The 12,925-nt window shown below is 37.9% G+C and overlaps 1 protein-coding gene across 10 annotated transcripts in view; it reads left to right on the top strand.

The window, feature by feature from the left end:
• Window positions 1-12,925, top strand: part of RTTN (rotatin) — a 161,698-nt gene that overhangs the window by 124,911 nt on the left and 23,862 nt on the right. For all 10 annotated transcript variants that reach the window (XM_042909789.1, XM_042909790.1, XM_042909788.1 and 7 more), the window contains 2 exons: window positions 1,860-1,997; window positions 5,159-5,376. In XM_042909789.1, coding sequence (XP_042765723.1) covers window positions 1,860-1,997; window positions 5,159-5,376 — 356 coding nt within the window. The remainder of the gene's footprint in view (window positions 1-1,859; window positions 1,998-5,158; window positions 5,377-12,925) is intronic.

Genomic DNA, 12,925 nt, shown 5'->3' with positions numbered 1-12,925 from the left:
TGGAAATTTTACAAGTGGCGGTGGTATCCTAACTAAGCAAATCAGGGTAGACTGTGCATTCCCTATGAGGGCAATATCACCCTCCAAGAAGTGAAAGGGTGGGGGAAAAAATCTTAATTACGATGGTCTGTGGCCCTTCAGAGCTCAGTTAGTTCAACCCAATAAAGTCATATTTTTTAGTATGTAATTTCTCTTGTTGGGTGTTCTTGGGTATGACTTGGGAAGCATCGGTGTTTAGCTCGTGGAAGATAAACAGGAAATATGCAATATCAGTGCTAAAAACTATAGTGCATAGATGGTTGTGACTAGAGGACTTTTGATTCAACACTTGATCCCAAAGTCATGTGGTAAGAGGTGGCAAAGTCATGTGGCAAGATGTCCCAAAGTCATGTCGTGTCTTGGTTGTCATTGGCTGACTGGTGGATGTTTTTTTAATTGATTCTCTTGCTTTTGTGTCTGACTTGGGCTTTGAGAATTAAATAAAAATAGTATATGTTTTATTATTTTGTAAGTTATTTGGCCCATCATTAATTCTGTAAAGTGCTGAAAATAAAAAACGTCAGTGATGTCTGAATGTATATCTCATAGCTGGTTGAATTAGAAGTCATTTTCTCGTATCAAGCAAAGGCATAAGTTCAGTAAAAATACTTTTAAGAAATTAATTTTTTCTGGAAAAATAATACTTTTGAATGATTTTATAAAATATTGATTATACTTCTAGTATGTATTGTATGTGACTTACTAATTTTCATGTATAACTGGAAATATTTTAATTTATATGAGCAAGTAAATTATATTGAAAGTTACTTAGCAAGAGAAGTTATAAAGTGATTGCTTTTTAATTTTTTTCTTGTTTTTAGATAAAAATAAGAATTCTTCTTAATTTTTAATTTTAACTCTCAGCTTAAATGTTTTATTTGGCCATCTTGAGTAAAATCAGTAAGCCTTATACTTAATTTTTTTTTTTTTATGTATAAAGTAAAGATATACTGAAAGTACATAAGCAGACGTATAGAATCTGTGGAATTAAGATTTCATGGGGATGATAAGGAGAAAAGGTAGTCTAAAAAGACTCCTTATAGAGGTGAGAATGACGGAAGATTGAGACACATACCAAGGACTGCTATAGTCCAAACTCCCTGGAATATACCATTTCCAGAAGAACCTTGAGATCGACGTTCTCAGTTTGCTTGGTAGTGGAGTTTGACAAAAGCTGGCAGATCTTGCCAGTGGCGTGGTCCGAGAAGACAATCCTAAGCTTGCTACTGCTCTCTAGCCTCCGTTTGCCACGTAGAGAGGGGAAAAGCTGTCCTTAGGATAGAAGGTGAATCGCTCCATTCTCAGCCATAGGCAAAGCTGCAGAATCCCCTTCTGTGTTGTTTTTTTTGAAGGGCAGTACTCTTGGTTCTTCAAAGACATTCTCCTTGCTTTTCTGCCATGACTTTGGCACATTGTGCTTTCTTCCTCCACCCTGCACAAAGGGGAGAAAGACAACAGGAGAAACTTGACTTATAAAAGTAGCACAGACAATGCCATGCTTTTACAATATGCACAATATGTGGTTCTGAATTTAAGGCGTACTATTCAGTTTGTCATACCTTCTGATTTGTTGTTGAATAGACGTTAATGAGAGGAAGATGTGTGAGTGTGTATTTATTTGTCTTTATGTAGGGGATAGATGAGAGAAAGCTTTAGGAAACAATGAAAAACTAATGGAAATAAATGTTGGGTCAGGCGGAATTACATTTATCTTCATATGACACGTGCATGACTCTTACTTGAAGTATGAAGTATCTGGTGAACTTTGTATTTTCTATTCTTTGTGTTAATAGCTTGAAATGTTTTCATTAATATTATAGATGTAGAGTTGGTATCGGCTTTTTATCACACATGGACGCATTTATTTAACCTTCTGGCCGTACTCCTGAGGAAAGCCGCTCTTGCCTCTCTCCCGGCTATGACGGTGGTTCTGGCCAAGCACTGGGCAGCGGTGATCGGTAAGAAGATGCACTCACGAGGCTGGGGATCTTTCTGCTACTAAAAATTAACATAATTATTGTTTACAGTTTCTATATGTGTATTCTCTAAAATTAAGTAATTATAAAAAATTAATTATATTTGAAAGAGAAACCAGGTATTTACTTTGAGAAATCTGCTGTGTTCTTGAGGCACCTCCAAAATGCATTTTTGAAAAGTTGAAACCCAGTTGAAAAAACTATAAAAACAAGGTAAGAAAAGCCTGTGGTGTTATTAAGAGACGTGTGATATGACATGATTGTAAAACAATGAGACAGATTCTCATGTGTTGGTGTAGAAACCAGTCTCTTTCCTGACATATATACACTGTAAGTGGGTAAATCTACACCTAAATACTGTATATATGATAACATGGAAACTTATAATAAATATAGTGCCTTGTCTGAAGATGGAAGGATTTTCTTAGAGTACAGAAATGCTAAGAGTGTAGTTATAGGTAATTATTTTTATAAGATGTTTTTCATATAATTGTTGCCTACTAGTATAAACAAATTATTTATTTATTTATTTTAAAATGTTTATTTACTGTTTTTGAGAGAGAGCACAGCAGCGGAGGGGCAGAGAGTGGGGGGCAGAGGATCTGAAGCAGGCTCTGTGCTGACACTGGAGAGCCCGATGTGGGGCTTGAACTCATGAACTGCGAGATCACGACCTGAACCAAAGTCTGATGCTCAACCAACTAAATCACCCAGGTGCCCCAAACAAATTAGTTTTTAATGTTTATTTATTTATTTTGACAGAGAGAGAAAGAGCAGGGGAGGAACAGAGAGAACGTCAAGTAGGCTTCATGCTGTCAGTGCAGAGCCCAATATAGGGTTCAGTCTCACAAACTGAGTTCATGACCAGAGCAGAAATCTAAAGTTGGATGCTTAACCAACTGAGCCACCCAGATGCTCCGACAAATTATTCTTTTAAATAACTACTAATTTTTGATGTAGTCTCTTAAATTTTAGCATAGCAAGAAGACCTTTTTTTTTTAACATAAATGCTTATAAATAATATTTATGTTACTTTTTAAAAATAACTAGTTTAAATGTATTCAAAATTGAGTTCTATTTTAAGTTTCCATGTTATCACCAATTTTTTTTTTTTTCATATTTTACTTTCTCATTTGGTCATTCTATAAATTGAGATGGATGATACATTTTGTGACCAGAGTGGTAGTTTTGAAGTAATATTTATAGGGAAATACATGTTCAATAAGAAACAGAATTGTTAGTTGTTTGGACATAGGAGTTCTGAGTTTACCCTAATAGGAATAGCATCCATTTAGAAATTATTATTTTGTTAAGAGAGATTAAAACTGAAAGAGATTGTGTAATTGAGATTTTCCTACAGCCGTAGTGGGGAAATTAGTTTACCACCTGATTCACTCATAATACAGAGCAAGGTCCTACTCATGTAGCATACCTACGCCAAGTGGTCAGATCTGGCCCGCCGCTTGCTCTGATAAAGATTTTATTGGAACACAGTCATACTTATTGCCTGTGGCTGCTTATATACTTACGTGTTGCCTGTGGCTGCTTTCCTGCTACAGTGGTAGTGTTGAAGAGCTGTGACAAAGGCGTATGATCTGTAAAGCATAAAATACTCATTTCCTCTCCAGCCCTTCGCCTTCAGCCCTGCTTGAACACTGTTCACCTGACACGGTTTTCCTGGTGATAAAATAAGGACATATTAAATTAAAAATCTATCTACAAAACACATGCATGGTAATACGGTGCTAATCAGAAATACCTACTGCTAAACAGCTAGGTTTGATAGTAGTAATGTTTATGGAAACTTAACTAATAAAAATCATTGCTAGTCCTTGTCATGGTGTTTTTCTTTGTTTTTAGTTTCCATCCCATGTGCTCATAAATATTTAAAACATCTCATGATGACTTTGTAACTTATGTTATCTATAACAGTCTTTTCTCAAACTCAAACAATATTTAGACATCATTTAAATGAACATAATTCTCATAAAGTGACACACTAAAATATTTTTCTTATGTTACTTAAGAGAATAAGAATTTCTTTAAGCCTGAATCTAGATAGAAATTCTTACAGTTATAACTCTTATAAAGGTATAAATTCCAAATAATAGAAAAGTAAAACGTAACAAAATTATAAACCCGTGATACTCAGATTAATAAAATTAATACAACACATCAGATGTTCCTTTGATTAAATCAGTGCTCACAGGAGGAAATTAATGACTGATTCAGCGTAGATTCTTATGAGTTGGCTTGCCTATTCTTTCTAATCTGTGTTATGTTTGCAAATTTGTTCATAACCACTCTTGTTCTCTATTTTTTTTTAAGTTTATTTTTGACAGAGAGGGAGAGAGAGAGAGAGAGAGAGAGAGCAAGTGTGAGCTAGGGAGGGGCAGAGAGAGAGAGGGAGACACAAAATCCGAAGCAGGCTCCAGGCTCTGAGCTGTCAGCACAGAGCCTGACACGGGGCTTGAACTCACGAACCGTGAGATCATGACCTGGGCCGAAGTCGGACGCTTAACCGACTGAGCCCCCAAGGCACCCCTCTTGTTCTGTATTGTGAACTGCCATGAAACCTTTGTTTCTACATCATGTCAACACTGCATACTCTTGTTTTAAGTACTATTTAGCATCACCTTGTTTGAAAACAGAAACATAACTACACAGTGATCTAGATAATTCAGAGTACAGTTACATTAATTTTTTTAGGGTAGCCCTGAAATAAAAATTAAAATGTTAAAAATTCTAGAAACTTTGTGGATCTCAGTAGACCCCAAAGGGATCAATATTCATATATATGTGATCCTCTTATTTTGGGACTTAGCAAATACTGTGTATATGTCCATTCATGCACGCACGCGCACACACACACACACACACACACACACACACACACACCTTCATACAAAAAACAACCCATATAAAAAGAATGAAATGAAAATTAAATAGATCCCTTGATTGTGTTGTCTTAATATTGACTATTTATTTTTAAACAAACACTAGAGTTATTCTCATGATCCTTATAACTACTGATAACTTTACTTCATTAGAAATAAAAAGGCTATAAACTTAATTACTCAGATCTATCTGATTCACTTCTTTAATTTTGAAGTTGTTTTCAAACATTTGCATCTCTCTTTTAGATATGTTGTGCACTTGTGTGGGTTTGTCTATAACCTGCCCCACCCTGTGTACTGCCAGCCTGCAGTTCCTTTCTGTCCTCTTGACTGAAGAAGCAAAGAGGTGTCTCCAGGATAAGGATAAAACAAATTTATGCCACAGTCCATCAATCGCTTCACTCCTTGACAAAACTCAGGAAAATCAGAAATCTCTAGAACGACTCAATGAAGTAATTCTTCAGGTATGTGATTTCTTGGTCTTTCAAAACTTTTAGTGTTTCAGTAAATTGACTTTCAGTCTTTGTCTTGTACAAATCTTTTTCAATCATTTGAATTAAAAAGTGATTAATGTTCATTTTGACCATTTAAATAAAGGTATATGAAGTTAAATTAATAATCTCCTCTGTGTTCCTGGCCCTCTGATGTTGGTGGCTAGGTTCTTTAATGAATGTGATATACGAATTCAAAATGAAATAGTAGAAATCTAAATCCAGCAGTTCACCAAAATAGTGTGCCATGCCATGACCAAATATTATTATTACATTTATATATCATTTATATTTATAATAAATATTGTTTATTTATTCATTATAATAAGTAATATATAAATGATAAATAATAAATATTTATTATAAATAAAATTTATAATTATAATTTATAATATTATATTTCAGGAATGCAGGTATAATTCATAATGTTTTGCCATTTTAAAGACATGTCTATGTCTCTGAAAATATGTCCACCTAAATGACATTTGATTTATATAAGTGAATTACATATATTTAGGGTAGTTTGTATATAGAGGTAGGTTGACTTAATTGGCACATTTGTGAGAAAATGCCCCCTTTCTAAACCATGCTGCCTTTGTTATAAACTTACTTTCTGCAGTCCTAAAACACGAACCAAGAGTTTCGTTCATTGGAAAACACTGTAAAATCAGTAAAGTATGATTTTATAAATAGATTAACAAAAAAACTTTGAAGTGTTTCCTAAGTTGCATAGTTGTTTTTACAAATAGGAAATTGCTAGATTTTTCAGTATTAAGAATCCCTCTTTTTAATAGTCATATGGTTTTATGATTTTCAACTTCTTGCTGAAAGGTAGAAAAGAAGTAGACTTTTGCCTTGAAGGATTTGCTTCCATTTCCCAGTCAGCCTGCCACATTTTATAAAGACAGAAGATTGCTCTAGTCTGCCGATTTGTTGCCGTCCCTTTGCTTCTTAGAATTAGGGGGTTTTGCCCCTTTTCTGCCTGTGGGAGTTATGGATGTACAGATCTTGCTGGAATGGCCACTTTTGGGTTTTGGGCAGCAGCCTCCATTATGTGGGAGCACTGGAGACAAGGCTGAAGAGGCAAGGACGGCTCCGGTCCAGCTCGAACCTGCCCCAAGCTTAGGGCTATTGGCAGACTCATGTCTCCGTCTCCTTTGCCCAAGGGACTACAGTTACGTTCAGAGCACAGATAAGGAGCCTGATAAAGGTCCCACAACATTTTCTCCCATCTCCAGCAGCTCCTTGGGAAGCTGAGATTCTAGGGGGAAGAGAGCCCCACGGCATTGCTCGAAGTCACTTACTCTTAGGAGGCCCCAGCTTCTCTGTAGCTACTGCCTCCTTGCTCCACTCAGCTCAGAACCCAAGCTGGATGGCTGTGTGCCAGTTATCTCATTCCCCATCAAAGCAACTGGCTTTATCTGATTTTGCATTTGAAAGCCTATCGTAAGAGGAAACTCAAATTCACACTTTTTCAGTGGTCACCCAGCCCCACTTCAAAAGCACTATTAATCTCCTAACTTTGGCTTTGGTGGGGCACCTTTCTCCTAGGCTCTTATGGACACACTTTCCCCTCAAGGAATGTAAGGATCTGTGGAGCCCCGCATCCTTTTCTTTCCCTCAGTGAGGGCAGTGCACCTCCCCCGCCTCCTGCCCAGGCCTGGAATGCCCTGTCTCTCTGGGAGTCTTGAAGGCAGCCATGACCGTGGGTCCTGCAGCCAATCCTGGACCAGGTGAAATTGAAAGACCTCCAGCTAGGCCAAACCAAATGTATTTTACTTCCCAGCTGTTTTTCTTGCTTGTTGCTGGTGCTGTTTCAAGAAATCATGATTAGGCTTGTGATAAATAGGGGTCCATGTTGGTTGATGAACCAGATTAAAATAAATGTATGTAGTAAAAATTCTGTGCCACAGGAATTTTCTAAATTTACCTTGCCCTTATTTTTCCTTAATATTTTGTAATACTGTTCATTGTAAAAGTTATCATTTATAATCTTTTGCTGTTACCTTCTTGGCCAAAGAAAATGAGGTACCCTAGAGCCACAGGGCATCTCAATGATTTTCCTAACGACTAGCCAATTTTCCTCTCCATTTCTTCCAAATTACAAAAGACACAAAGTATTCTATGTGGATATGGATACTTTAACCAATTATAATAACTGTTTTTCCTAATAAATCATACTCTTCTTGTTCATATAAACAGTAGAATATGAATACATGACATTTGTTAGAAGGACACAAGCAAGTTCAAGACAAAGAAAGTAAAGAAAGGAAGTGCCTGACGTGAGATGGGACATTTATTAATGAGCTTTATTAAACTACAAACACTATATTTTCTTTGCTCTGCCCTATATAAAGATATGTGAATTAAAATGTTATTAAAATGTGAGTTATGAAACAGCAACACATAATGATAAATTACATGTTTTTTAATATACGTGAATGTAGGCTATGGGTTGTGGCAGGTTTTATACAAAGGAAAGTAAACTGCACTCTTTATCGGAAAAAATAGTATACTAAAATCGTGACCTTCGAAAGTTTATTTCAATTATCTGTAAAATCTTACTCAAAAATATTAGATGTGTGACCTTAAGCACATCACTTAACCTCTTGTGATTCAGTTCTTAAAATGCCAATGCAAAAGGAGAGAATTGTATTAAGCTTTAGCTGGTGCTAAAACTCTCCATCCTCCTCATACATTATTATGTTGTAATTTCAATTAAAATGTTTTGGCAGAGAATCTTTAAAACAGCTGCTTTATCGCACTCTCCCACGAGGATACATGTTAAAAGTTTGCATTTGGTATTTGTATCTTAAATAATGTACAAGTTTATTTTTTCATAATTCCAATTTGAGGAGGTTTGAGGGTTTGAATATGCTCTGAGAAACTATTATGTCTTTTGACATATATGTCTTACAATACAAATGTTTTGACCATGGAGACCGTATTATCTTTTGACCATAACATATTGAACAAATATGACTTAATGGTGATTTTGCCTTACCTAGTGAGATACTCAGAATGTTTCATTTGCAAATAAATGTGGATCACAAGATTAATACAAATGCTATAATAATAGATTTTGCTCATAATTGAGATATTGAATTAATTTTACTCCTTGTATTTGGTCTAATATCTAAGGGTAGTAATGGAAGGAAACAAAAAGTCTTATTTCACATTTTTAGGAGATATATTTTGCACTAGTGTTTAGTAGAGTGGTGAAGTTCAAGAGTAAATCTGTTGGAGAGAAGAGCTTATCTATTTGAGATACTGCTGTGTCAATCAAGGAGTATTCTCTATAATTTAAAAAACCTGTTCTTTATATCAATGCTTTTTGGAAAGAAAGCAAAAAGTCTTGACCTGGAATAGCTAGATCACTTAATGTATAGAAGGAATTAGATCTAAAAAGAGCATAAAATTGGGGAGGGGCAGAGAGAGAGGGAGACACAGAATCGGAAGCAGGCTCCAGGCTCTGAGCCATCAGTCCAGAGCCCGACGCGGGGCTTGAACTCACAGACCACGAGATCATGACCTGAGCTGAAGTCGAATGCTTAACTGATTGAGCCACCCAGGCACCGCAAAAGAGCATAAAATTTAAGTAAATTACGTTGAGTCCTGATTTTCTTTCTTTCTGTGGTTGACAAAAAGACAAACTGTTTCTTGCTCTGTATCCTCCTCCTCTTTTGTGTGTCTGCATCATCCAGTAGCTGGTGTCCGTCCCTTCAGCTATCTGACATATAATCTTAGCCTCCCCCTTCTTGTCTCCAGGGCTTCTCGTGCTTTGAGCCCCGTGCTCCTGCTCTGTGCACAGATGCTCAGAAGGACTTCTCAGTCTGAAATAAGTGCTACATGGAAAATTATAGAAATTAAATCCTCTACTCTGACCTTTGGTGTATGCTGAAAAGTATGTGGATTTACTATAGGTTAGACCTGCTTGTTTTTTGTTTGTTGTTAGTTTTTGGCTTTCATATCTGTTTTTCTGTGTACACATTTTAAAGTACCTAACAGGTTTACAAGTTTTATATTCAAAGTAAAAGACGTCTTCCTTCATTTTCCTCTTCTTAGAGGCAACTATTCATACCTCATTTAGCTGATTGTTTAATAGTTTCCCTTCCGTGTCTCTGAATAACATGCTTGCATTTGTCTATCTTGGTTATTCCATTGTGGACATTATCCGTTGACTTCCTGCTTTGGAAAATGAGACTTGAGTTCCCTTTCCAGGCCCCACCCACCTACCTGGCCGCAGTGGACTCCCTTCTCATTTCCCTGCTATCCTGTATCTTCACGGTGGCTAGAGATGAGGCAGCATGGGGTGGTACATCTGTGAAAATGCTGTGCACGGTTGAACTGTGTTGCAGACAATGTCTCCCTTTCTCTGCCTGCTCAGCTTCCTTTTTTCTTAGAGGTAAATTGTATTATTTTTAAATGTGCTGAGTTTTCTGTTATCACTGATTAGCTCCATGCTCTTTGCCAGCAATCAAATGTCCTCTCAGTATATTCAGAAATGTCAGAACTTCATTAGCTTTGTGTTCTAGAAGCGGTCACTCCCAATTCCTTCTGACCTGCTTGGTGTGCAGTGAGATCCTAGGGTCTCCATTCGCCTTCCTCCTGGGGAATTCCTGCAGTCTCGTGTCTCCCGTGTTCTCCTTTCCTGCTTCACTCCTTCTTTGGATAGTCTGTTCTCTAGTCGCTTCCAGAACGAAGGTGCATAAGCAGCTTTTTCGAGGTCTAGACATCTGAGTCTTTTTCGACCCTTACATTAAATTTATACTTCAGTGAGAACTGTACATTGGAAGTCCTTCACCTCAGAATTGGGAAGGCCTTGTCTCTCCCCTTTAACTTCTCATGTTACTGTAGAAAAGTCTGAAGCCATTATGATTTCTGGTTTCTCTCTCCTGGGAGTGTTAAGAATCTTTTTTTTGGTCTTCAGCATTCTGCATTTTCTTGATGAAGTTTCGGGGTGGGGGGGTCTATTTAATCTAATTTAATCTAATTGTGCTGGTCTCTCTTGACAGTTCTTTCCATCTGACATCCCATCTACTTCGTGTCTTCTATATGTTTGGGACTCCTAAGTTTTCTTCTTCCTACATGGTCTCTTTTCTTCTCTTTTTTTACTCTTTATTTTGATTTCTGGTTTCTGGTTAGGGGATTTTCTCTGGTACATGGTAATGTTGGTTGTCTGCTGCATTTAAAACTGGGGGACTTAAAGTAGACCGGAAGCCCTGGGCATCTGAGTGGAGCCTGTCAACTGCAGGCTGTACTGTGTAAGGCGATTGGGCCGGGGCCCTTTGTGGCCTGCCTTCTTGAACTTGTCAGATTCCCTCAGAATCTCTCATCTCCTGCCTGGAGCTGAAAAGCCAACCGCCAAATGTTTTGTGGCAAAGTGGGAGGAAGAGAGCTGAGGTCTTAGAAATTAATTTGCATGTATCACTTAATCCTTCCTGTTTTCAGTGTAATACCCTCACTTGGAAATATGCCTCATTTCTGTCAGTTTAGAACCCTTCTTCTTCTTCTTCTTCTTCTTCTTCTTCTTCATCATCATCATGTTTATTTTTGAGAGAGAGAGAGATAAAGAGACAATGAGCAGGAGAGGGGCAGAGAAAGAGGAAGACATCGAATCTGAAGCAGGTTCCAGGCTCCGAGCTGTCAGCACAGAGCCTGACCCAGGGCTCGAACCCACAAACTGTGAGATCTTGACCTGAGCCAAAGTTGGACACTCAACCGACTGCGCCACCCAGGTGCCCCAGTTTAGAACCCTTCTAATTCATCCTGTCCAGAGACTAAGTCTCCGGTTTCTTATAAGAGGTGGAGAGGAAGAGTGGCTTGGCTGTGCAGAGATTGGTGGGTGGTGGGCAGAATCTGTTCATTGAGCTGCTTCTCAGGGTTTTTTCAAACAGTCCTCCTTTGCTCTCACTTCCAGGAGTACCTGCTGCTCAGTTCCCTCAGCTGTTGGCAATTCATTGTATGGACAGGGGTGGTATTCTGTGTTCTCAAGCCTGCTGATGCATTTGCCATTCATCTTTCTGCTTGCTAGTTTCCAGACTTGTCATGTGAGTGAGTGAGCCAGTGAGCAAGTAAGTGTGTGAGTGTCTGAGTGTCTGTCTGTCTGTCTTGGTGTTTAATCCCACTTCTATCATTTTGGTGAGATTTCATGCGGGAATAAAAGACACATCTATATGAACAACTGTTTCCCTAGAACTCTAACTTCCTTTTTCTCCCTCAAATCTGCACAGAGTAGATGAATCATGTATTTCAATGAGATCAGTTTGGTTTTTCTCAAAACATTAATACATGAAAGTGCAATAAGGGCATGTGTATGAGAGCAGCTTTCTTATTAATGGTGAAGATTAAGCTTATAGACAAATTAGGATTCTCATAATTAACTATAATGATTATACTCCAAACAAATTCATCATCCTAAATAATTTGCTGCCTTTTTCCTCACCTTCTTCATGACTATGGAATGTGATCTTTGCCAAGCATCCCTGGGCCTGGGCATTTAGTATCTAACTCGTTGGCCAAATAGGGACCTGCCTGGTTGGAGGCAGCAGCCTACGTGATGAAACCACTATTTAAGACGGAATCACTCCGGCCATGGTGGTGGGGCTGGAAGGGCCCCCACACTCTGCAGGCTCCTCTAGGGTCACATTGCCAAGTACAGGTCAATCAGGAAGAGTGAAGCTGTGCCTGTGTATTTCTATAGTTTATGTAAGATTGTATCATTTTGAGTTTAATACCGGACCATTGAAAATTACTGGTAGAAGGAAAAATTATGAATTTGAATTATATCTAACATTTGTAAATCATATGAGAAACTTCTAGATTCTTCACCTGGAATTTATAAACTCTTTGAAACTGTAATTAAAATTTATGTGAATATCCACATGAGACTCTTACCACAAAAGATCTCACCTGAATGTTCTCAAGCCTTTAGAGCTACAGCACCCAGTAAATGGGAAATATAGAGCGGAGAAGACAAGTTCACATCACAAGCAGACAGACCCAGGATGTGGCGCGTTCTAGAGGATGACTGGTCTGGTTTAGTCACCAACTCAGCAACATAAGGGGAATGGAATGGAAAACCTGGTGGATGGGTCGGGAGGTGTGAGAAAGACAAGTGCCTAGATTTAGAAGATGCGCAGATGTGGTGTGAGGGCTTTTATTCGGTGCTGATTCCAGTAAACCAACTGTGAGGAGACATTTTTGAGACGAAAGAGAAAATGTGAATTTGGACTGGATATTAGGTTGATACCAACAAATTATTGTTAAATATGTTAGGCGTGATAATGTTAGGCTTTCTGGTTATGTATATTGGAATATGACAGTATATGATATTTAGTATTTACTAGAAATTGTTCAGCCAAAAATTTCCAAAAAGTATGGGGGTTTGGCATTTCATTTCCTTTACTCTTGTACATATTTGAGATTTTTGATAATGAAAACAAATTTTTTTCTGAGAGAGAGCGAGCGAGTGAGTGGGGGATGGGCAGAGGGAGGGAGAGAGAGAGGGAGGGAGGGAAGG

This window comes from Panthera leo, chromosome D3, assembly GCF_018350215.1.
Source record: "Panthera leo isolate Ple1 chromosome D3, P.leo_Ple1_pat1.1, whole genome shotgun sequence".
Taxonomy (NCBI): domain Eukaryota; kingdom Metazoa; phylum Chordata; class Mammalia; order Carnivora; family Felidae; genus Panthera; species Panthera leo.
This window is presented reverse-complemented; position numbering and strand designations above follow the sequence as displayed.